Source organism: Artibeus jamaicensis, unplaced genomic scaffold, assembly GCF_021234435.1.
Source record: "Artibeus jamaicensis isolate MK-2021 breed Jamaican fruit bat unplaced genomic scaffold, CSHL_Jam_final contig_387, whole genome shotgun sequence".
NCBI classification, from domain to species: Eukaryota; Metazoa; Chordata; class Mammalia; order Chiroptera; family Phyllostomidae; genus Artibeus; species Artibeus jamaicensis.
In genome coordinates, this window is record NW_026521812.1 from 15,914,620 (window position 1) to 15,941,030 (window position 26,411).

The 26,411-nt window shown below is 39.6% G+C and overlaps 1 protein-coding gene across 1 annotated transcript; it reads right to left on the reverse strand.

Moving 5' to 3' along the window:
- Positions 1-1,353: 1,353 nt before the first annotated feature.
- NUS1 (NUS1 dehydrodolichyl diphosphate synthase subunit) lies at positions 1,354-25,643 on the reverse strand. The gene is made up of 5 exons (XM_037158111.2): positions 25,054-25,643; positions 11,715-11,840; positions 10,267-10,416; positions 4,710-4,809; positions 1,354-4,123 (listed from the first exon to the last, which is right to left on the reverse strand). Exons 1-5 carry the CDS (start codon positions 25,466-25,468, stop codon positions 4,033-4,035), a joined length of 882 nt encoding a protein of 293 aa, XP_037014006.1. The 5' UTR covers positions 25,469-25,643; the 3' UTR covers positions 1,354-4,032.
- Between the last annotated feature and the right edge of the window lie 768 nt (positions 25,644-26,411).

Here is a 26,411-nt window from a genome sequence, read left to right on the forward strand (position 1 = left end):
CTGAGAAAAAACATTGCAAAATATGCATTTATCAAATCCATAGAAGATATAGCAGTTAAAGTCAATCTTCATCAGAACAGAAATATGAGATGCACACTAACTGTGCTAGCACTTGCCTACACTCTGATTCTTTTCATTTTGCTCAAGCCTTCCTTCTCCAAACAGATCTTTACTTATCTGCATAAAAGTAAGTTAGAATTACTAGTGCTAATGAAGGAGAATATAATTATGGTCAACAGCACATAGTTCGATCTGAAAATACAACTAATTTTTACTTTTTGCCATCATCTGGATAGGAACCCAGATGTTGAAATTATCATCATTGAATCTCTAGAAGGTAGAAGGTAGAAAGGCAATACATACAGAATTAGCTGCAGCCTCTGGACCAAGGTTAAATATTCATTCATTCAGGATAACTGAATGTAAACTATAATTTTTTCCAAACATTTTATCACATGGTAATATAATTTAATTGTTTATATCCAAACACAATAACAAAACACAAAACAGAATGCAAAACTCTCATTTCATAATTTAAAAAGAATCTCTTTATTAAACCTGTTACAGTAGAATCGATTTTTTTTAAATATAAGTACAAAAGAATTCTAGGATTGTCACCAAAAATGTAATTGATGAGCAAAGGTATTGTAAGTTACTTATCTTCAGGTTCCCAAATTCTTTAACTTTTTTTCCCTGCAATAAATTAGGGTTTTTAAACCTTAAACAAATTGTTTTTGCACTCCCCTTTCCACCGATTTTATCAGCTAGGATTCTTGGACAACTGTGGATATTAATGTGTTGCCTGGGATTATCCCAAACTACCCTAAACTTTTCCTACACTAATTTTTGTTACAGGCATTTCCTATTAACCAAAGTTAAAATGTGATCTTTGAAACATTTGATTTCAGATTAAAATTATGCATAAGAACCATTTTATAATTAGATAGTCGAGTCAGAAAATGAAACTCTATGCAATGCATGAGAGATGACAGTGCTTATTATCCTTTTATTTTCTGGTTCGACCACAGCTGTCAAGATTCTTTTTAAAGGATGCACATATACATTTTAAATGTGGCAGTGCGCATTCAGTACAAATCAATTCCGACTTTAATTACTATGGAATTTTGACAATTCTAGCAATGACGAATGAATGATGAATTTTATATGCTGTTATGTAGCAAAAATCAAGTAACATTGTAATATTCCAAATGTTTAACCTGGGAGAAATGAGAATATATTTCAATCGAGAACATATCATCTAAAAAAATAGTATTGCTATCCAGTCCTAGGAGTTTCTAACCACATTTCTGCAAGTCCTAAATGTTTAGAATAAATGTAGCATTCAGATAATACTATAGTCCATGAAAAGAGTATATTCTTTTATTGTTTTTGTTCATACATGTTAAATTTCAAATTTCAATCATAAAATTCAATAAATTTGATTCCTTAATCATAAAAACTTGCTTTACACATTATTTACATGTCACCAAAGCCTACAGCCATACAAACATCACAGGGACTTGACTCTACACGGTGCCGTCCGTCACACAACGGGAGGGAGCTGTCAAGTAACGTACATTCAAAGAGTAACTGTAGATATGCACAGTGTGTTTGGCACTGACCGACAAGTCTCTCTTTTAACAGGCATTATTAAGTCTTAGTAACAATGTACCACAACTGGCTACTCACATCCAAACCAGCTTTCAAACTCTTTAACAGTGATCCCTTTTAAGAAACCAAACCAAACCAAACCAAACCAGAATTGGGACTGGAATTCAAACCCTCTGACTTCTTGCTATGCTCCAAGCTGCCGCTCACAGTATAGGTTTAATTTGATAACTTTTCCATTGCGGGGGAATGTCAAGTAGGAACAATTTAAAGATAATATCCCCCAAAAGACATAAAAACAAAACACACTTAAAAATTTCATTTCTTCTTGGGAGCACTAAGGAAGCCCTGATAATGCATAAGTAGTGATAATTTTGGCAGGAATTACAGAATGACCCATGCCATTCAAGTTGTGGAGATCGTACTAGTAACTGAACTCGTAAGAAGTGTCTGGAATGCCTCTATCTGAATTCAGAATCTTTACTGACTTACTTTAAGGGACTCTCCCCAGGACTATAACAGACTCAGGTCACAGGTTATAGATTTACTCAGACGTGTAACACTACCCTGCTATAAAATGGATGAAAATAAAGTACAAAGACAACTACTAAACCTTCAGCAACTTTGGCTATATTCCAGTGGGCAATTTATTTTACTAATTTCATTTTACAAATATTAAATCACTTCAGTTGGGCCCAAAATGTAATTCATTAAAGCTATACATATTCCAGAATGTTTAAAAAAGACACGTATTTATAAAAGGCATAAATTCAGTCTTAAACTAAGGCCCTCCAAGAAAAGCCTCAACAGGATATGGATCACAGTACAGGGAACAGAAATAAAAAATCTCTGGTAAAGCTTAGAGACGTGCTGTAGCTTCACACAAAACTTTAGGCAATCAGCTGACTTAAAAAAAAAAGTCTTACAATGTACGAAGAATTCTGAAGTGCAAAGTAATGTCACTAAATCAAAATTTAATCGTTTTATTTCAAGTATATTTTTAAAATCATAAATGGGGTTTTGTAATCTAAAATTGAAACATTTATTCTTCATATCTTCAGAATCTGACAAGCAATTCCAGACCTCGCTTTACAAATCCAGTTATCCCTTCTATTTTTCAGACTTCTGAGACCTAGTATTTAAACTTCCCCATTCCAAACGTACAATTTTAGGTAATTATTATACACGTGTTGATAAGATTTTTCTGAAACAGTCCAAATATAAAGAATGGTTTCTGTCCAAGGATCATCAGTGAGGAAAGAAATATGAAACATCTATCAAAAATTATTCATCTAAAAAATAACAGAACCAGTGCTGTTCTCTGCTGTCATGAAAGAGAACGTGTAAAATTAATTTACTTTTGTAGCCTTTGGTGATGTTCTACTACCCACACAGGCTTCAGCCTTACTTAGCGATCTGTTACGCCCATCACTCCTACTCGGGATTTACTGAGTGCAAGTCCCGGGTGCTGCCGTGGTCCTACATGTACCAGAGGACAGGTACCTCTCAGGAAACGAGCTGCCTTGTAACTTCCCTCAAATATTTATTTTAAATAAACAGAGTTAATGGCAGCATTTTTAAACCAACTTTGGATACTATGTAGCACACTGCCCATCAAACAAAAAAAAGAAAATCCAAACCTTCTTTCTTTTTTTAGGAAACTTTCTACCTTTACTTTTAAGGTTACAACTTCTTCACCTTTTTTGGACTGCGTCATATTTATTTTTTAAAATTCTGCATTTCAGTGCTGTAAGAGTTCTTTTCCAGATGATTCTCATGCCCCAGAACAAAGACAGCAGATCAATATGCCCAAGACACACTGTCTGACAACGATGAGATGAAAATGGACGGATATCTGAAAACAGGTGTTCCCTCCGCTCCAAAGGTGAGCAAGTGTTTAACATGTGAACGATGCAGAACTCCATTCCTCCAGACATCCCTCAAACTTAGAAAGCTTCCATTTAATAAGTCAAATATTATTCTTAAAAATTAAAGTTTGGTCACCAGGAAGGAGTAAAAAAAAAAAAGATTCCCCTCCCCCCCAAATAATCATCAAACAGCTCTAAACACCCACTCCTCTCCCTGAAAAAGCAGGGAAGTAGGTGGGGCTGAAGCCTTTTTAAAGCTGAAAATTCAGCTCCTACAACATCACTGCTATTTGCTTACAGGTGCAAGTCCACGCACTCCCTTCTCCACCACTTCCCATTTGTAAGTTTATTTCCACACACACACACACACACACGCACGCACGCGCACATACACTCACACATACTTACTCTCAAGTAAGACACTTTTTTGTGTTTGTTGATAAATTATGAGGATTATGAACTAGATGTGTACAGGGTTTCGTAGGTGCTTTGTAAACATCAGTCACTTGGGTCCTTTTCTCCAAAGCCCGAAGTCGTATTATGCAACCAGGGATCACTACTTTCCCAGACGCTGTTCACACGCTGCATACTGACAAAGTGCTGAGAAAAAGTCCTCATATCTGATGTTTTGGTGGGAAGGCAAAGAACTGAAAAGAAAGCACAAGGGGGAGAAAGCAATCAGATGACATACTATGATTTGGAGAGGAAACCAGAAGGGTAATGACCAAAAAGGGGCTAAGGGGAGAAGAAAGTAATGCACAGGCACAGAGAACGTGAACCATTTCTACTAAATGACTGTTACACTCACGGTGAAACAGTTCAAGTTAAAAGCAATCTCTCTACCAGAAGAGAAAAGTGACTTGCAGTGAGACAGAGATTCAGAACCTCTTAAAGCATAAGCTTGGATTAATAAAACTGGAGATACATTAATAAAGAACTTCACTCAAATTCACTTCAAAAACTCATCTCTGTCCAGAGACACATCGCAGCCCTGCCTGCGGACAAGCTGAAGCCGTGTGGTGAGGAACCAGAACATGAACAGTGTTTCTCTCCACCACGTCCAATTGTTCAAGGGGACAGTGACAGTGTGAAGAGGACTTTAAAGGCAAAGTGAACATGCAGCCAGGGGTCCAGGATTATAATGCTTTGGGCATGCCCACTAAACCTTAGTACAGCGTGGGGCTCAAGCAACTCCTGCTGAACTGACCAGCGTCAGTACTTTTCATTACTTACATAATCTCAGTCAATCTGATGTGCCAGGGAAGAAAGCCTAATGTGCTCTCCACGGGCCCAAACTTCAATACTACATCGGGATCAGGAAACCCACTTGAACCTTGGAAAGAAATAAACACAAACTTAACACACACTGCTTACACACAAAATGACCTGCAGCAAAACCTGTTTATCAAATCGGCTTCTCACGCTGTGAGTATCGGTTCTCTTCAGATGCCTTACTGGTATGTTTCCATCCCCTCGTCCCACTGCCCAACATATACTTTCATATTGATGTTATTTCCAAATGTGGGTTCTCTACAGTTCATTTAACTGGACTGACCACCTGATAAAGAAGGATAACCCAACTACCATCCTAAACCCTACAGGTAGCACGCATCCATCCTCCCCCTAAACTCCATCACTTTGAAGACTCACCTTGTAAGACTCAATTTAAATGTTCTCAGGGCATCCCAGGGACCACAATGCTTTAAGGGTACAGATGCTTATTCTGGTCAGAGGCAAACAATTTCAGAAGAAAGGAAACTTTAAAAGTATCTACTCTCCTTCCTTCCCCCATGCCCCTCACTTTTATAGCTAAGGACCCAGAAAGACTAACCCCCAACAATACAGTGCAAACGTCCTCAATGTTCCCCAGAGCCTAAACCCCTGGAAGAGGAAAAAGAGACAAAGCCGTGGCCGTTTTTTGCTTTCAAGCTATTTCTGGCTGGAAGAAAAAAAAAAAAGGCTGGGGTGGGGGACTTAAAGATATCTGAACTCCTGTAAAATAAATCTTCAAATAAGTCACTAGTATAAAAGAGGCTATAAACCAAGAGAGCCAGGTCCCGACAGTTTCTAATAACCTAAGTTCTGTGACTAACTTTCTTGTCACGCAATCCCTCCAGGGCTACGTTCCTTCAGTTGTTAAATAAAGAGACTACATTGGGCAGGTCCATCCAGTAGTAATAAAGAATTATTTTCATGAGAAAGTCTCTTTAAAAGTCCATGTTGATAGAGTGAATGGATTAAGTAGAACACTATTCCTTTGTCTGCTGAAAAGGAAATCCTCTTATTAAAAATACAGTAATAATAATAACAAGAAGGGATTCCTGTTAATGTGGTATGAAGGATGTGATAAATCCTCTTAAAAAAAAGTATTAAACTAGACAAAACCAATTACTTAGGGGCACTGGATACTAAACAGCAGCAGAATTTTATTCTTTACAAAAACAAAAGAAAATGAAAAATAGCAGCTAGAGCTTCCAGTTGAGAAGAGTAAGCGCCCTGGCTGGGCTTTCCTGCCTGGGATGCTCCCCAACGCTCACATCTCTCCTCCCAGCCAACCCATGGGCGAGAACTGCGGTCCACCAGCACAGGGCTGCCAGCAAAAAGTCAGCAGGCTTGCTGCTCGCAGCCCATAGACAGGGACCCGACCTGGACCTGGATGCTGCATGCAGGGGGTGGGGACAAACTGGTTCCCTTGCTAAAAGTGACAAAAACTCAAGGAAAACCCACAGTGCTGCTCCTCTGAGGATGCAGCCCCAGTGAGGGCAAGCAGTATAATGGCCAGAAATCTAACAGGGAGATCCTGGAAATAAGGGCTCAAATAAGCTCTTGTAGATTCATGGCTGATGGGGAAACTGCACACACTGAGGGAGGAAGATGGGACGGAGAGGGAAGGGTGACTCATGCAGGGTGACAAGAAAGGCCAGTGAAATATAAAAGCCACCTGGGAACTGACTTGAATGCACACGCAGATCCAACATCACACACAGATTTAGAAACCTTACCAACTTAGGGTTCTGAACACAACCAGAGTGCAGATTATTGCTAGACACCTTAAACTATGTGGACACAGAAAGCCAGACAAAAAACATAAAATTAAAAATAGAAAAACAGAGCAAAGATAGCAGTGGTAATTTTTATTTAGACAATACAGTCTTGTACTTAGAAAACCCTAAAACTCAACAAAAAGAACTATAAGGACCATTAAGTAAATTTTAGCAAAGTCGCAAGACACAAAATCAATAATAAAAAACCAATTGTATTTCCATATAGTACCAACAATCTGAACATAAAAAAAGAAAATAATCCCATTAACCACAGTATCAAAATGAATGAAACACATAGAAATAAATTTAACAATAGAAACAGAAACCCTATATCCTAAATTATAAAACATCATGTAAAGATTTTATTTTTTTATTTCTTAGAGATATAGGAAGGGAGAGAGAAACAAAGCGAGAGAAACATCGATGTGAAAGACTAACATCAATTTGCTGCCTCCTGTATACGACTAGGGACGGGACCCACAACCTAGGCCTGTGCCCTGACCGGGAATCGAACCAGCGAACTTTTTGCTTTGAGGGACAAGGCCCAAGCTTTGTGGGACAATGCCCAACCCACTGAACCACGCCAGTCAGGGGCTAAAATTACAAAACATGGTTAAATGAACAATTAGGCCCCAAATAGATCGAGAGATATATTATATCCAAAAGTTAGAAGACTCAATATTGTTGGCTGGTTTCCCCAAACTGAGCTATAGATTCAATTCAGTCCTTATCAAAAGAGGTTTTTTTTTAATTTGGGGAGGAGGGGTGAGGAACTGACAACCTGACCCTAAAACTGTATGAAAATGCAAACGACCAACGACCACGAAAACCTGACAAAGAATATCGAAGGTGAAGGACTTAGAGTGCCTGATTTCACAGCGCACCACGGTAGGTCATGGAAATCAACACAGTGCAGCACTGTAAGAACAGAATACAGACCAATGGGACAGAATGGAAACCCTAGAAATAAACTCGCGCATTTATGATAAATTGATTTTTAATAAAGGAGCTGCAGTAATATGAGGGGAAAAGATTCATCTTTTCAAGAAATGGTGGTGAGAGAGAAACTGGTATCTTGTACCTCATACCATTCACAAAAATTGGGTCAAAATGGATTACAGACTAAAATATAATAGCTAAAGCTATAAAAACTTTAGAAGAAAATACAGGAGAAAATAATTGTGACTCTGAATTAGGAAAAAATTTTTTAGATGTGACCCCAAATGCATGATCCATAGAGAAAAAAAATGACAAACTGGACTTTATAAAAATTAAATTCTTTAATAAAACCATTATGAAAAAGGTAAGCTAAGAATTGAAAGTATTTCCAAATCACATCTTGTCGCTGAAAAGATTTATACCCAGAAGATAGAGACCTCTTAAAACGCAATAAGCCAAATAACCCATTAAAAATAGGCAAAAGATTTAAACAAATGACAAATAGCATGTGAAAAATGCTCAATATCATTAATCATTAGAAAAATATAAATTACAACCACAACATACTATTATACAGCCACTAGAATGGCTAAAACTAAAACAAAAAAAAACAAAAAAAACCCCAAAACTGACAATACTATATCTTGGCAAGTATGTAGGGAATCTCAGTTCCTTTATTTTTTCTTTTGCTGGTGAGATGTAAAATTGTAGAGCTTCTTTGGAAAACAGTTTAGGAGTTTCTTAAGACTTAAATATTCACTTACCACATAATCCAGCAATTTCATTATAAGTTATCTACCCAAGAGAAAGGAAAACATGACCCAGAAACACCTGTAGGTGAATGGTCACAAGAGCAGTATTCAAACAAACCAAATGACATCAACAAAATGTGTACATCCATGAAACAAAGTACTATTCCCCCCAAAAAGTAATGAGTTACTAATACATGCGATATGAACAAACCTCAAAAATATGCTGAGTAAACACAGCAAGACATAAAAGACTACACATTATTCTATTTATATAAAATTTCTAGAAGAAGCTAAACTATTGTCACAAAACAGATCAGCAGTTGCTTCAAGTTGGGGGCAGGAGGTGAGATCAACTGCAGTCACAAGGGAACTTTTGGGAGTGACAAACCCAGAGGGTTTGCTTCTGCCAAGTTAGTAACTTACAGCACACGCACATTTTTGTCTATCATCTGCCCACACAACCCCTGAAGGCAACACCTGGGCTCAATACTGTAGCACTTCTCCAAAGTACATAAGACAGAAATGTATGACTAATAACTAAGGTTAGTGAAGACCCTATGTGAATGAACAAAAACCGTATATCTAAAATGTTATGACTACCGAAGTCATCAATGGACATGAATTTGTTGGAAGTATGGCTTTCTTCAAAAGGACCAAGGTACAACACTATGAACAGGAGGAGCACAAAGTTAAGGCAAAAAGTTCCTACTGTGCAGTGGACAGAATAAACAAGCTAAAGGCTTTTATATACACAGGTGAAGAAAAAGAAATAAAATGTTAAATCTGGTATAACCTGACACATTCAGTGGTATATTTGACATACTGCAAAAAATCAGGACCAGGTGTACTGACCAATGACCCTCTGGTGCCGACCAATCACTGGAGACCACAAAGGGGCGCACCTCGAAAGCTGATGAATGTTAAGATCCTCCCCTGAGACACTCAAGAGGACCCAGTGCAACTCTAAGAAACATGCCTTTGCCTTTCCCCACCTCCCTCCCTCCCCAAGGGTGTGCTCCCACCCCTCTTCTGCCACTTTTGTCCCCCCAGATATACATCTCTCTCCCTCTCATGTCTAAGCTCCAAGGGCCTTCTATTTCCACTGTAACTTTGTAAATAAACTTTCCCTTATACAAGGTCTGTCCAGAAAAAGTCCAGCCATTGTTAATCTAACAGGAACAGTTAGCGCGACACCAATGTGACCTGGCACCAAGGCGAGTGGACTGGAATATGCATGCATGAGCAACAGGACTTCATTGTACTAGTCAGTGAGGGTGGTAGACACCACTGAGTGAGCATATGTACTGTGTGGCTGGAGCATTCAAAATGACTGAGTGAGTAGAGCAATGACTCTGCATCAAATTCTGGTTAAGCCTGAATATTCCTCCACAGAAACTATGGGCATCTGATAATTAGCAGCTTCATCACAAGAATGTGCCAGCTTATGCATCACGTCTCAAGCAGTTTTTTGGCAAAACATCAAATCACCCAGGTAACTCAGCCCCCATAGAGCCCAGATTTAGTGCTCCGTGACTTCTGGCTTTTCCCAAAACTAAAAGCATCTTTGAAAGGGAAGAGATTTCAGACAATGGATGACATTCGGGAAAATACGATGGGGCAACTGATGGTGACTGGGAGAACTGTGTGAGGTCTCAAGGTACCTACTTTGAAGGGGACAGAGAGGTGTCATTGTCCTCTGTACAGTTTCTGGTATCTTCTTCAATAAATGTCTCTCTTTTTCCTATTACACAGCAGGATACCTTCTGGACAGACCTCGTAGTTTGAGTTCCTTGGCTCTGAGTTCTTTTCAAGCAGATCTCAAGAACTGAGGTTGCTGAACCGAAGTAAACACGCGGTGCCATTTTTCTGCCATTAACAAGCTGACTACAAACTTCATTATTTCAAAACCATCACCACACAGGATCTTTAAACTTCAGAAATATAACATGTATAACAACAACAAAATCAGGCTTTAGAATGTGAAAGGAACCCAGATATTCTTCTTTACACTGTATATCTGTGGGACAAAACTAAAAACAAATATGAACAACTTACTAAGTAAACTGTCTAACATCGGTATGTCCAAGTCTGTGGGTTTTTGCTTCTGCTGGGCTACCAACTGGCAAAACTCCTGCGCAGCTCGAACAATATCTGCTTTTCCATCTTCTGGGGACAGGACCTTCACCGCTGATTGGCAATTTAAAACTGGAGGAAAACACAAACAAGACATTAAAAAACATCGTCCAGATACATTTCAAAATCAGTTTCAAGATACGTAAGTTCAGGCCAAAATAAAGGTATCATTCTTACTGTACAGTGGAATAATTTAAGCCCTTCAATTTCCATATCAAAACACACTTGAGCTACTTTCCTCCGAAAGAACCCACACATCACATTTGTGTAGATATTTATATCCCGCCTTCTTTTTAAAGTACTCAGAATGACCTGTATCTGTGAATAAATCCTCCAGCAAACAGCAATTTTACATATAGGGTATATTAAAATTTCTGTAAGTCTAAAACAGCATCTACAGTCATAGTACAGTTAGTATAACACAAGATTGAAGATTAAACACATATAAAAAAGATTAAAGACAAAAAATGTAGTTTAATGTAACATGCAATCTATAGCACATACCACCTTATCAAATTTATGATTCTATCAAAGCTATCATTTTACAACTGCTAGGATTCTAGGTGACAGCAATGCCAATTCTGCTCTGTAGAGGTTCCTGCCAACCCCATATAAAAACCATTTCAATATTCCGGATCTAGCAATGAGTCTGTTCTTTAGATTCTCTTTTTTAAAAAAAATATTTTATTTATTTTTTCAGAGAGAGGGGAAAGGAAGGAGAGAGGGAGAGAAATATCAGTGTGTGGTTGCCTCTCATGTGTCCCCCACTGGGAACTGGCCTGCAACCCAGGCATGTGCCCTGACTGGGAATTGAACTGTGATCCTTTGCTTCACAGGCCCACGCTCAATCCGCTGAGCTACACCAGCCAGGGCTGAATTGTCTTTTGAACTATTATAAAATCTGTCTGGTTTCTGGTGGCTTATGAGTTAAATGAAATCTTTAACATGTGTGCATTTTTAATATCTACGAAAGTCACTATTTATTTTTTCTTTTTATTGATTCAAGAGAGAAAGAGAAGGAGAGAAACACTGAATGTGAGAGAGGAACACTGACCAGTTCCTCTTGCACACTCCCTAACTGGGACCAAACTCAAAATCCAGGCAATGGGTGCTGACCGGGGATCAAACCAGCCACATGTCGGTTTGCAGGACAACGCCCGACAAACTGAGACGTACTGGCCAGGGCAAAAGTCATGATTTTATCTTTTCCTGAAAATTATTAACAAAATAAAGAAAGGAAAGTCTAAATCTGATGTTTAAAGATGGTGACAACAAAAACAGGGCAAAATGAGTAAATAAACGAGTGGCAGAATTTACGTTAGACCACGAAACGCAACTGCCTACATTACTCAATCTGACATTAAACTTACCTTGATCATCTTTGTCATTACTATTTGCAAACTCTGTTGAGTATTTCGAACAATCTAAGCCCAGAAGTTCCTGCTGTTGTTTTAAAATTTCATCCATCAACCTGGAGTTATTTCTTTTGAAAATACCTTAAACAACAACAACAAACAATTAAATACCAACAAGAGTAACTTATCCTCTTTAATAATTAGTGTGTTTGCTATTAAAAAAATGCTGGATCCAGAACTGAACATACTCCAAATGAAGTAGTGATGACTAATTCTAAACTAGAATCTGAAATGAAATTATAACAAAACTTTGTTAACACAAGAGCTTGACTTTAGGCTAAAGTCAAAAACAAAAACAAAAACAAAACGGGGGTAAATACTTACTGTCAATATATATATGATAGACATTTAGACCTAGAAAGAAATTTTAAGAGATCATTTATTCAACAACTTTATTTACAGGTTAAGAAACTGAGACCCAATGTCCTTAGGGATCTGGTCCAACGATTTATAAATGGCCACGATGGTCTAGAAACCATACTGACAAAATTTAGTGAATTCAACCAAATATGGAAATATACATTATAAAATTGTTTTTGATCCTCCAACCACACACAGAAGAGTTAAAACTTGAACTATCATGTCATCAAGAAGGATGAGGGAACTTATGTGATATATATTTAATATCGAAATATAAAGACCTCTAACTAAAAACAAATAGCAATATTGTGGCTATTTTCAGTGAAGCCAACTCTCTAGTGTCCATTGCCTTGTTGGCCTTTGCCAAGTGTTATTTTTTCAGTCACATGATTTGAAAACAATTCAAAGATTAACTGGGAGAGAGAACATAGTAGATATGTAAAAAATAGCACAGAAGCTGCTGAATATGCTGTATATAAATGTCAACTTGGTAGTAAATGTGTAACAGCAGCTCAAAGATAAAAGTCTTCTTTGGTAGGGGAAAGGCTCTGTAAAATGAACAAGACTTGAGAGAAGAAAACAGAAAGGACATTTAGATGGAGAAAATGCTTAAGAAAAAACATGGAATGCTCAGAAGACAGACAAATGCTGCTGGCACAAAGAATCTGAGAAAAGGGACAAGGGGACAGGTAATCAACCATTTCTGAACAATGTGGAATGTGTGGAAATTTATGTCTTCTGGAAAATGAACCTGGTAACAGTGCAGTGCAGGCCGGTCTGCAGACTACGGCGGTAGTCCATACACAAGTTGATGGAGCAATGGAAAAGGATTCATGACCAAGGAAAAATTGACAGGAAGAAGAGCATGCTTTACTCAGAGGTGAACACAGAAAATTCCATGACTTTAATCCTTGGTAACAGAAGATGTGAACATATTTTTTTCTTTTTTTTTTAAGTAGGGAAATTCTACAGAGAACTGGTTTGGAGACAAAGATAAGTTTAGTTTTACACAGGTCATTACAGAACATTTAGGTGAGGATTTATCATAAAAGTGATTCAGAGAAACGAGAAGAGGATGCCCAAAAGAGGTCGTCATACAAATACCACATGGGTAGATCTTACCTGTTTTGTTTTCTAGGGCTCACACAGCGCCTGGTACAGAACACTCAACAAATACCATCCACTGAAAGAACAGGACAGAGACTGGCCGGGGTTGGGAAAGCCTCTTTAGGGTTAAGTGACTTTTCAGCTGGCCCCTAAAGAATTAGAAGAATTTTCTAGGTGTGGGGCTGGGAAGGTGACATAAGAAAAAGATGGAGGAAGGAGATGTAGATAAGAAGGTGACATCTGTGTGTCATTCTCCGTAAGGTGAGCACCATACACACAAGAAATGATAAATAAAATGCCCAATGGTACAGAAATATACATGGAGAAGAGCAGAGGGCTAAGGAAGTGGTTCCTTATAGAAACTGGCAGTCCTGAGACTCTAGGCTGGGAAAGACGAAGGAGAACATTGTGTAACACCCGTGTCCAGAGCGAGATTCCACCTCCACCACAGGCCGCGCGTCAGCCCTCTTTCCGTCCACGTGCTCCTCCTTCTCTGATCCTACGTCCTCAAAGGATTTTAAAACCAGTCTGGACCAGGACAGGGTGAGTGAAGTGAAAATTTAAGAGGGTGCCAAAAACTCAGTTATGAACACAAGTAATAACAACACATTATCTTTAAAAACTTAAAATTAATGCAAAACATCCATGATGAACAAAACCTTAACATTTCCAGTAAAAATAGGATCAGCATTTGGGTTCTTTCATTTCCAGTTCATTCAGACATCTAATCCTACCAAAAAGTCCTATAAACACCTGAAAATGAACATATCTAAAACACGGCAGCCTACCTTTTAAAGACAGCTCTCAAGCACTTGTATTACATCGAGTTTAAATAATGGGTGGAGTAGGGTGGAATGTGAAACATGTATTCAGGGACAAGGTCGGGAAGAGAATATGCAACGTAAGAGTAAATGATGGGACGGTAGGTGATTTAATATGCAGAACCCATTTGCTCCTCCACAGTAATGCTTCCTGTACCCATTTCCCTCGGTCCACTGTCCCTGCTGTTCCTTACAAGCAAAGGTCTTCCTTATATTACAACCACCGTCTAATGTGTCTTTCCTGCCTCTTCTCCTTTATCACTAGACTGACTCCAAGATTAATCTTCCCTGGAGACATCTTCCATCCTGGCACATTCCAACTTGAATATCTTTGACGGCTCCCTACATATGAAGAACTGAAGAACAAGCTGCTCAGAGCAGTGTTAACATTCCAGCCTATGCTTCCATGCTTGGCGGGTGGAAACAATTTATATTTATGAAATAAAGGGTCTTTCTATTTCTCTACAGTGCCATATTGCCAGGAAATTAGATTGCCTTATACTCCTTCAAAAACACAGGGAGAGATGCCAACCTCCACTTTATTATGTTACCTGCACAGCTGCAGGTAACATTCTCCTAGTTCTTACAGGCCGGCTGAAACCTCACGTATCCTCAACCCCAGCCAGATGTGCCCCGGTCCTCCTGATAGACTTTCACACCTCCAAATACACACATTCTGTTCAGACTCTTTAACAGACCAATATTCTTCTTTTTATTATAGTTATAACTGAGCCCTGCCCTACGAAACTGTACTTAGTTGTGAACTGGTATCTTACTCATTTCTTTTCCCCTAGGGCACCTTCCACATAGCAGGAGTTCAGTGTATATTTAATAAACTGAATTATCTGTACACAAAATGTCACCTAAAAACAACAAAACCCAAATGAACATGTCACTGAATGGAATTTTTAAAGTTTCCAGGAACCTCTCACAGTAAAAGCAAACACTTCCTTATTGCACACAGGCAGAAATTCTGTTAAATAAGATTACATAGAGACGTAGTTACAAAGACTTTCATAAAGTTATTTTAAACAGAACCTTTGTCCTAGCTGATTTGGATAAAGAACTGCAATTGTTAAAAAGTACAGTTTCTGAGATATGCTAAATGCACAGATGAGACAGCCATCAGCAAGACTCCGGTTGCCTCACAGCCTGACCCCCATTCAGAAATCTGATTGTACTCCTGGTACTGATCTCAGGTACACATGGAGGAGATTATCAGCTTACAATGTCCTTCACAATCAAGTCTACAGGCTCACAGGCTCCCTTCCCGTGATCCACAAGAAGGGCAACAAGATATAAGCATGCCTCTGATTACGGTAGGCCATTCCTCCAGCAATATCCTAGTTCATGTGGAGATTCTTTTTCTCCTACCAAAATCTATCTTGTCTGCCTTCATAGAATCTAAAATAAAGCCAAAGTGGTATAATAAAAGTAAAGAAACTATCGCAAAGTCATTTTATGTGAAAGGAGATTGAGACTATATTCATTCAGGAATAACAGATCTAAGAGATAAACATTTGCAAATACTCAAATTTCTGAAAAAACTGTATTTTACAGAATTACAGTTGTAATAAGAGGCAAAAAGTATTTCATGCCATTCTTTTACAGACGAGGAACTAAGACCCTGAAAGGTCAAGCAACTGTCCTTGGTCAGAAGTCTAATAATTTGGCATGAAATCCAGGCCTCCAAGTTTCTAATTATTCAGTTCAGTAACTATTCCTGACACTAATAAGGAATGATAAATCCACTTGACTATTAAATTTCAAATTCTTCTCTCAAAAAAGTTAAACTCCACTGACTTTTTTACAAATGAACATTATCTTTGGAAAAAACCTAGGACTAGAATTTATTGAAATTCTTTAAGAATGACTTGAAATATAAAATAAGTTTTTGCAATAATAATTTAAAGAATTTGACATTGTTTTCTTGTTCTAAAAGTGTATCTTATATGCTCTCTCTCAATTTTCCAAGTATAAACTGCATAAAATATATGTATGTGTGTATATATGTGTGTATATATATACATAAGACATATGGAAGAGCCCCAAAATTTTACAATTTCCTTGAAAGAATAAAACATTAGGCTAGGAAAGCTGGACCTCAGAAAGACTATAATGTTTTTGGGTTTTCTTAATAAACATTAACTATATACTTTGAAGGTCAAATCTACTTCTTTTTATATCCTAAGAAATACATGTTTTACATTCGAATGCTAAAAACTATGTAAGATACTCAAAGCTTAGACAATAAAGAACTGTCCCCTACCCGTCTACCCACCTTGCCATGATAATGCAACCACTTCCAGTTTTTAGTATTTCCTAGCCTTCATCCACATGCGTGTGTAACCCTGGATGGAACATGTGAACATGAAATTCTGTATCCTGCTTTCACCTGTATGACATGTATCCTTCGTTGAGGCTAATCTCATGATTATTTAAATAATTACACTGTTTAACAAAAAAGGTCTGCTGATTTTGTTCAGCTCTTAAAATACAAAAATCAACACTTCCCCAACTAAAATCATTGCCATGATAGGTACTGCAAACACCCTTAGCATTTGGGTTTTCACCATATTCAAGGACAAAACATGCCAGTATTACTGCTGAACATAGAAATTGAGTGCAAAGAGGGGAATTATCAGAGACATACGCAAAGGTCTGACTCTGAAGAGGTCTGAGGGCCTTGGTCACGAGCTCAGAAATATTCTAAGTACAATAAAGACCTGTCAGAAATTTTATTCACAGTTTGAATTATCAAAAAGATCACTTTGCTGGTGGGGGAAGAATGGATTGATTATACAGTAGTCCCCCTTACCCATGGTCTTGCTTTCCAAGGATTCAGTTATTTGTGGTCAACCATGGTCTGAAAATACTCAATGACAAATTCCAGAAATGAACAACTCATCAACCTTAAATCGCTACCTTTCTGAGTAGCCTGATGAAATCTCATACCATCCCATCCCATCCTGCCCAGAACTATGAAATCATCCCTTTGTCCAGCCTACCCACACTGTACAGGCTTCCCACCCTCTAGTCACCTGGTAGTAGTCAAGGTTATCACATGGGTCATCAGAGAGAGAGAGACCACCTTCACATAACTTTCATTTCAGGGTAGTGTTATTCTACTTTCTTGTTAGTTCTTATTATTAATCTCTTACTGTGTCTAACTTAGAAATTAAACTGTGTCACAGGTATGTACACTCATGCACTGCATAACAATGTTCGGTGACAGACAGGTCACATGTAAGATGGTGGTCCCATAAGATTAAAATGGACTGTAAACAAAAAGTTTAATTGCAATGCTGAAAGAGAAAGCTGGATGTATGGCTTTGAATTTAGCTGCTCTAGGTAGTTTAAATTTAAAAAAAGAGACTCAGCATGCTGTCTAAGCCCTTGTGTCTACCCATGGCTAGGGGTCAGGAGCCCGCCCTGCCACTCCCTGCACAAAGGCACGAGCACACACTCTCCCAGAACACCCCCTGCCCTTCCCTCTGTCTTTGTCTCTTTCCACCCCGTCCAGTTCCTTCCTCTCTCCTTTCTCTCCCGGTCTTCTTCTCTCCCTTTCATTATATATATATCAAATATATTTATATATATTTTTTCTCTCTCAAGCTCTACGTCTCTGGGTCTCTTTCCTCTCTTTCTCCCTGTTTTGCTTCCCTCTCTCCGCACTCCTGACACCTACTCCCCTCCTAGGGAGCCTTCCTCCAGGGCTCTTCCTGCCCCGCCAGCTCGCACGCACGCACACACTTTCTCTTTTATACTGGATTTTTACTGCACCTTTTCTAAGCTCGTATGTTTACAGGCTGTACCATATAGACTAGGTGTGTAGCAGCCTATACCATCGAGGTTTGTGTAACTACACTCTATGTTTGCACAACAAAATCACTTATCAAGCCACATTTCTCATAACATATTCCCATCCCGATCATGAAATGACACATTAACTGTACACACGGGAAAAATATAGTCTATATATAGGATTTGGTACTGTCTGCAGTTTCAGGGGGTATTGGAATGGATCCCCATGATAAGGGAGAGGGGCTACTGAACAGGGGTCAGAATAGAAATGAAGACCAATCAGGAGGCTATAGCAATAATCCAAGCAAAAGACAGTAATTTAACCTTAGGTAGCTGCAATAGAGAACCCAAACAAGTGAAAAATTTGGGATATATTCTAGCAGTAAGACCACGGACACTTGCTGACAGACTGCAGGTGGAACATGGTGTAAGAGAAGACTTACAAGTGACATCTAAGTTGTAGTTTATCAACTGGTTGGAAGGCAATAGTATGTTCTGAGACTGGAGAAACTGAGAGCAAGGCAGAGGTCAGCAAACTACTGCTTCTGGAACACAGCCACACGGCTGCTTTCTGGCTACATCAGCAGAGCTGAGTAGTTGATGTAGGGACGATATAGCCCACTGAATCTAAAATATTTACTAGCTGTCCCTTTAAGAAAAAGTTTTATAGCCCTGGTAGGTATAGCTCAGTGGATTGAGTGTGGGCTGGGAACCAAAGTGTCATGGGTTTGATTCCCAGTCAGGGCACATGCCTGGGTTGCAGGCCAAGTCCCCACTTGGAGGTACACAAGAGGCAACCACACATTGATGTTTCTCTCCTTCCCTTCCTCTCTCTCTAAATATAAATAAAAATAAAAAATCTGAAGAAAAAAGAGAACGTTTTGTGGAGCCCTGACCTAGAAGAGAGTGAACAATGAACAACAGAGAGAAAAGGGCATACACATAGAGCACAAAATTCTAGGACGCACAAGCATTTGGAAGTGGGGCGAACAAGGAGAAGCAGACATAAGGCCGGGAAGAAAAAGGCAGTGACAAAGGGATGGACTCAGCCATGTATGTCCAGGGGCCTGGAGAAAGAACAGGGCAAAGAAAGGGAGTCAGGTGTGTGCGCCCCATCCGCCCACTGGGAGGTTATACACTGTCTCCACTGCCTCACAGGGTCTTCAAAAGTCTCCACTATATTAGTTAAAATGACATGGCAGAATTACTTACAGGTTTCAATATTTAGACTACCTATACTACATTCAAGCATGACACATTAACTGGGTCATAAAGCCATGACAAAATACTTTTTTCAACTGAAAGTCAAGTAACAAGGAGTTTAATTCGACAAGTTTTCAACCAGAAAATCTGATCTGTATCCCTTAAATACTTGCTCCCTTTATTTTATAGAAACAAACAATTCTGTAAAATTAGACTTTTAAAAGACTAATATATATTCTAAATCTGATACTCAAATTTTTACTATGTTTATTCTTTCCTTCTATAAAAGCAGATTTTAAAAAACCTAACATCGAGTATTTATAAGGACAAGGGAAACTAAGGAGAGAAAAGTGAGATAAACACTGAAATAATACCTCTTAGTTACGAAGCATCTCTCCAACAGTGGAATTAAAGTAATACCTCTTTATGAGTAACTGCAGCCATTAAAGTGGCTTACCTTTTTTCTCTTTAAAGTAAACATCTATGTAAGTTACCTAATGGTTACCCTCATTCAATTCTCTAACAATCAAATTATAACACTACTAAAGGCAAACCTCAGAGAGGAAAATATACACTTATAAAGCAATTATTTAAAATTTAGAAAAAAAACTGCCACTAAAATTTTAGATGAATGAAGTAGTCATAAAATAAATCTTATGACCCACTAAACAGTTTTACTTCATGAGAAAGCTCCAGGAAACCTCATCAAAAATAATTATACTGGCATCAGCATGTTGTAGCAAGGGAGCAGGTATGTGTGATGGTGGCCCTGTCTAACGGAATGAGTGCTGGGTTTCAAGTCCTAGCTCTTCAGCTAAAGAAATGTGTAAAATGAACAGGCCTCAGAGTTTCTTATTAAGCACTTAAAAAATGCAACTATCTTTACTGGCTCTGCTCACCTGGCAAATAAATAGTTCCATACAGAGCAGGAACCCCATAAAGTTAAATGCATCTGTTTAAAAAGGAAAGTGAGTCCTATGACTTACAGGATGAACACTTATAATCGTGGTATGAACAAAATTCTACTTGCCTTTAAATACCTTTTACCAATTATGTCCCTCTTCTGCAGAGAAGGACCCCTTCACCAAGGCTCTAAGATAACCATATGCAATCAGGAATAGTACCAAAAGTGATTGCATTGTAGTCACATTCTCCCACCAGTAGAGAAGTCAGTACAGCACAATAGTTAAGTACAAAACCTTGGGAATAAAATCTGATTCAAATTCTAGATCTTCTCCTTGTTAGGTGTGGGTTCCTGCTTTCTAAGTCTCAGTTTCTTGATGTATAAAACTGCTGATGATTTCATGTACTTCTTTGCATTGTATCTGGTACACAGTAAGTGTTCAACAGAATAATTATGGCTATTAAGTAAGGCTTATTTTATACATTGACCAAGTAGTGTGGTTAAATAGAAGGGTACACAATGAGGTCCTTTCAAAAGTTAACAAAAGCAGGACAGAATTTTCCAAAGACATCACAAGTGGGGTTGGAACAGTCGAGACAGACTATCTAGGAGGGGACAGTCCAAATGGACATACAAGGATCTATCATAGCCTCCTGACAGGTAGTTAGCCCTTGGCAGGACAGGGGGAGAAGGACATTCCAGAATGCTAGGATAAGTGTGAAATTCTGAGCTAGAAGTGAATCATACAAAGGTGAAGGTTAGGCACAGAACCCTCCTTTAAATGAGTTACCAAACAAGGAAAGCCACGTGTACTGGTTTCCCTTGTTTGCTATACTAAAGTGTAGTGACATTTATATTTCAATATTCAACACTTCTGTCAACTCTGTATTTCAGAATAAGGAAAATACTACTTAATAAAATCATAACTGCTGGTAGCACAAGTTGGTGTGCCAAATAAGTAAACTAGGAAAAAGTATGTTAATTTTCCTCCATTTTTTAAGGCTTCTGGGCAGCATTTGTGTTAAGAAACAACTCAGTTTATTATTATTGTTACAGAAAATGCAGTCTTCCTTTCAATTTAAGGAATACATACTGACTATACACATAACACCAAGCTATACTCTTGTATAGAAACAAAAATGAGGACTAGAGGCATCTGAGGAAACTACAATCTTGGAAGGAAGGCAATCCTAGATTGTAATATACTCATGAGTAATACTTTTCAAAACAGAACTACCTTTAGAGATGTACAAAGTTCTAGGAGATTCAAGGACAGAAGACGACTAAGAATGAACTAGTTGAGAGAGAACCCTATGACGTGACAATTAGGAGGGACTTATTAGGATCCATGTTAGCCTTTGGACAGGTAGATAAGCTTTCACCAGGAAAAGAAGCCAGAGCTTTGGGAGGAGGGAACGTCAAGGAACCTGATTGTGGATGAAGCAAAAGGTGCACAGAATAGTGACAAATAGGTTGGGAAGGCTGGCAGTACACTGGACAGATCTTACGTGACTGAGGTGAGAAATCTGTACCCAAAAGCCGTTTCATAAGCCACCTTGTACAGATTTACCACTGTGAAAGTAACAATAAAAAGAGCTACAAAATAGATTTCCTTTGTCTTTTACCTAGTTCTCACATAGAAGTCAATGCCATATTCTGGATCACTCAAGCCTATCTTAAGTAATATTCTGGGTCACCCCAGATTGTCCTCACTCATATAAAGGTACATAGAAGATGAAAAATTTGATGTAAGGCAAGGATATCTGTGTTAGAGCCACACTTTAGGGTACAAATGTATCTTTTTGATAACAACAGAGATGCTCAAGTCCCATACCTTCCTTCGGTCTGATCAATAGTTGTGTTGAATCTGTATTGCATATAAGCATCCCCAGTGACTCACTCAGAGAGGGTCCACAGACCTTGTCTTGAAAACACAAGACCTTGCTGCCCTACGGCAAGGTTGCCAGCATGGCAGCAACACAGCTGGGCAGTGCGAACAGGTCCTATCACTGAAGACACTAATGCACGTGCAGGCACCTCAGAACTAGGTACACCTGCAGTGAGACCTAGGCAGGTATAGTGCCCTTCCGACTGTACCACCAAAGGCCCCCAAACTCCAATTTTTGTACCATCCCAGTTCCAGTCATTTCTTGAATTATAATCATGAAAAAAAATAGTCAAGTCTCCCTCCATACTAGATTTCTGAGCTCAAGAAATTTCTAAGAAAACAACTCCAATTTCTGAAGGATAAAAGAATTGCTGGCAGAAATTATTACAAGTAATATTGTAGGCAGATGAAAAACAAAAGAACCAGTTTGCTGGCGGGAGTCAAACCAAGGGCAATATCAATGGATTTTTTTCAGTCTAAGGATTAAATACAATTTAGAGCCAATTATAATCAGAATGAATATTCATTTTAAGAATGCCACTCACTAGCATGTATACATATATATATATTTGCTTGTAATAATCTTTAGCAGCTACCCCTAATTTGAGTGTAGGCTCTTTCAGAGACGCCATTTCTTGTACTTCATTGAACCCCTGTACTATATCACAGAAGGTACTCAATAAACCTGGCATTACAATTTTTTCTAAGTTTAATGTCTATATAGAAATAGCTAAAATGGAGGTTTGCTAGGAAAAACTGAGTAAAGTTGGCGAATCCGTACTTCCTCTGCAAAGCAGAACTTTTCACACACCCACGTGGCTTGCCCCCTCACACCTATCAGGACTTTACTCATTGTGAGTAGAAGACTGTTGGTTGGAGAATTCCTAGAATATATAGTATTTCTATGTCAGAGCAGGCTGGCTTTATAGCACATTTAACAAATGTTTAGCAGAGATCATTGCAGACTGGTGGAGAAGCCAGAAGTTTTCCAAAATAAAATTAATCTGTCATTGATTGCCTTTATTATGTTGTCATATGGAAACAGTCAAAATCATTTCAATAAAGCTTTACAAGAAAAAAAAGTCACTGAGGCTTCCCTAAGCCACTCTATGTAAAAGTAAAACTCCACCCACCTCCAACATTCACTTTCAACATTTTACCCCCTTTCCAGTTTTCGTCATTACGCTTAGGATCTAATACACTATTTATTTTACTAACTTATAATATTTGTCAGACTTCCACTAAAATTTAAGTTCCATGAACAGAGGGATGGATTTTTGTCTATTTTGTCATTGCTGCACCCACTTGTCTGGAATAGTATCTGGTGCTTAACAGATGCCCAATTGTCACCTGGTAAATGAATAAATGAATCAATCAATCAAAACCAAGAATAGGTAAATGGAGAGTCTCTTATTTTAGACAATGTCCCTTAGGAAATAATTAAAACAGATTTATATTAGGACACAAGTGCTCTCAGTTAATTCACTGTAAATGCTGTGTGAAATTCCTTTTGGTTATCAGTCAATATTTGGTCAGCCGGACTTCTTCCTTTTCACTATCAATTGGTTTCTTATAGTGAATATGACACAGGATGCTTCTGAATTCCACCAGCAATTCAATAACCGGAACTGCCGGAACAAGGAAGTGTCGCAATATTACAATCTGTGTTAGCAGGCAGACCCCAAGTTAAACTATTTAGCTCTGCATTTTCTTTCCTACTAGAAGGTAAAAGGCCCTTGCTTTAGAAGACTCACCTGGATAAAGTGATCGACTTTTAAGTCAATTCACCACACAGCTCACAGGCTTTAACTAACTGTCATTTCTGCTTCACTGATTTTGTTTCACAGGCAATCTATCTATCTATCTATCTGTTACATCACTTCTATTCTGCCGAGTTCTCTGGCGAGTTCCACGAAATGTCAGCTGGAGTATATATTAAACTTTACCCCACAGGGCAGATGTCACTGACAATGACAGGCTACCAGACATCACATTACCAAGAAGGATTATAGGGCAAATCCAAGTTTGCTCTAATACCCTCTAAGAGTTAGCCAGACCTCAGCCCACCCTTCTGAAAAAAACCCACACTTAAACCACCTGTCTAATGAAGATCCGATATAGTGTCTGAGGAGCATACCAGTAATTTAAGTTATTGAACAGAGAATAAAACATTAGTTTGTGTCCTTCATACCAATACTCCTAACTCATTCTTTTCACCACATCTTTAAGGAAGTTCCACTGCTTTCAGGATTTGACTGAAACCCAAACCTGGCAATTAGAGCATTCCTCAACCTTACCTTCTACTCATTCTTCCGTGTCCGACTTAAATCCCTAAATCCCATCTTTCCACATGAACTTCTCAAGTCCTCCATTCGGAATATCTCTCCTGCTCCCTGAGTAGCTTCCTACTCCCAACGTTTCTTGTTATTGACCATGTTATTTATGTGACTATGTGCCTACTCTCTGCAAGCCTGAGAGTCCAGGGAATTAAATGTAAGATTTCAAGGATAATAATACTTATTAGCACAATCCTTTAGGTTTGTAGCCACCTGGTATTTACAAAAAATCCATATGGTGAAAATTCCCTCAATCAAAACTATTAGAGGGCAATTACTGTGTCAAGTACAGTGGTGGCCAGTGAGGACCACGGATCCACCCCAGTCATTCCAAAATTGGTGTGCGTTTTCTGTACTCCCTTATCCAGTCTCACATAATTTCCATAAGTTAAGTTCAACTTATGGCCACCTGGTCCCAACCATTCAGCTTAAGTATGACTCCTCCACAGCCTGACTGTGACTTCAGATCAGTGTCTTGAACCTCTCTGAAGAAACACGGTAGCGTAATAAAAGGGCAAATATGTAGAAAAGCAGAAACTGGCCAAAATTTCAATATATCTGTTGCTACCTTTTTGACTTTGGACAAATCAGTGAATGTTGTTAACCAAGCTTCCTCACTTGTCAAACAAAGGTATACAGATACCACCTACCTTACTTGGGAATTATGAAGAATAAATATTTTCAAAACGTATAGACTTAGTAGGTGTCCAATAAAGCTTCCCTCCCTCGAAAGCGTTAACACTGTAATATGTATGCACTTAAGGGGCCGAGCTGGCGGGTCTGCGGTGAGCCCTGGGTACACCTGCCGGATATGAAGGTCCCCGCGGTTGGAGACGCCCCGGTTCCCCTCCTCGCTCGCGCCAGGCCTCACCTTGGTGGTCGTAGACGCTAATGTAGGAGATGCCCACAGCCATGCACCACACCACGAGGCTTGCGATGTCCGAGAAACTGGTCTCCTGCTGTTCCTCGGTGATCACCAGGCCCATGTGCACCGGGAGTTTCTTCAGGGAACGGCCGTCCGCCCGCCAGCGCAGCCGGGGATGGGGGGCGCCCAGGCCCGGCCCCCCTCGCGGGTGCCGGTGGTGACGGCGGTTTCTGCCTACAGCCGGGGGCTTGCGGAGCGTGAAGACGAGCGGCGCTAGGACCGCGGCGGATGCGGCGCGGCAGCAGCGCCGCCAGAACCAGTTCCAGGTGCCGAACCGAACGCGGAGCCAGTAGGTGAGCGTGCGGTGCAGACAGAGCAAAGCGTGCAGCACCCGCCACACCAGCTCATACAGCCCCGTCATACTCTCGTGGCGCCAGGCTGTCCTACCCTCCCTCCCACACCCGCCGCGAGATGGCTTTTTATCTACCCCTGCGGCCGCCGCGAGCCATCCCTCCGCGTCCCCCTGCTCCCCACGCCTGAACCCCAGTCTGCTGTCTACACCTCACCTCGCCCACACCGCCATCTTCCTCCGGCCTTGCCAGCCCCACCCCCCCCAGCACATAGGCAGTTGTGATTGGTCAGCGAAGAACTCTGACGTGGCTTCTGCCTTCGAAGATTTGACCAAGCCCGGCGTGACGAGAGAGAGCGCGTGCCTGGGAGCTAGATGGGTCAGTGATTCCTTCGCCCCCTGGTGGTTTGGAGGTTTAGAAGCGTTTGCCACTGACACTTAGGTGTAAGACCCAGAAAGGTGCTGGTCGGCAAAGTAGGAATGGGTGATCGCAACGATACAACATCCTTTGGGTCCTGGACGTCTTATATAGTATAACTCCTCTCATGGTTCCCCCAGAAACGGCTTCCAAGCAGTTAAAGTCGTTCAGAAAATTGGAAATTACAAATGCTAGAAGAACCTAGAGGTACAAAGTATCCCTCAGTAAGTGTTAATGCTGGGATCAACCAGGATCCATTAATGGAAGTGTGTGCAGAGGCAGGAGTGTGGTCCTTAGAGAGATCCTGCTACTGTTCTTTGGTCAAACCTTCCAGCTAAGCTAATTCTAAGAGTGGGAATGAGAATCCTTAATAATGTTCTCCAGACATAATTCAGCCCATATCATTCCCCTCTAGAGAGAATCCTTACTGGCTGGCCATTGCTTAGTACGTAAGAGAAGGATCCACCCTTGGCAATCCCATCACTTCATTCTTTTATTTATTCATTCAGGAATCCATTACTGACTAGCAGCACCACTAACCTCCGTCACCACTATTTGATATACACTGTCCGCCCAGCCTCAACATCCCCTTCACAC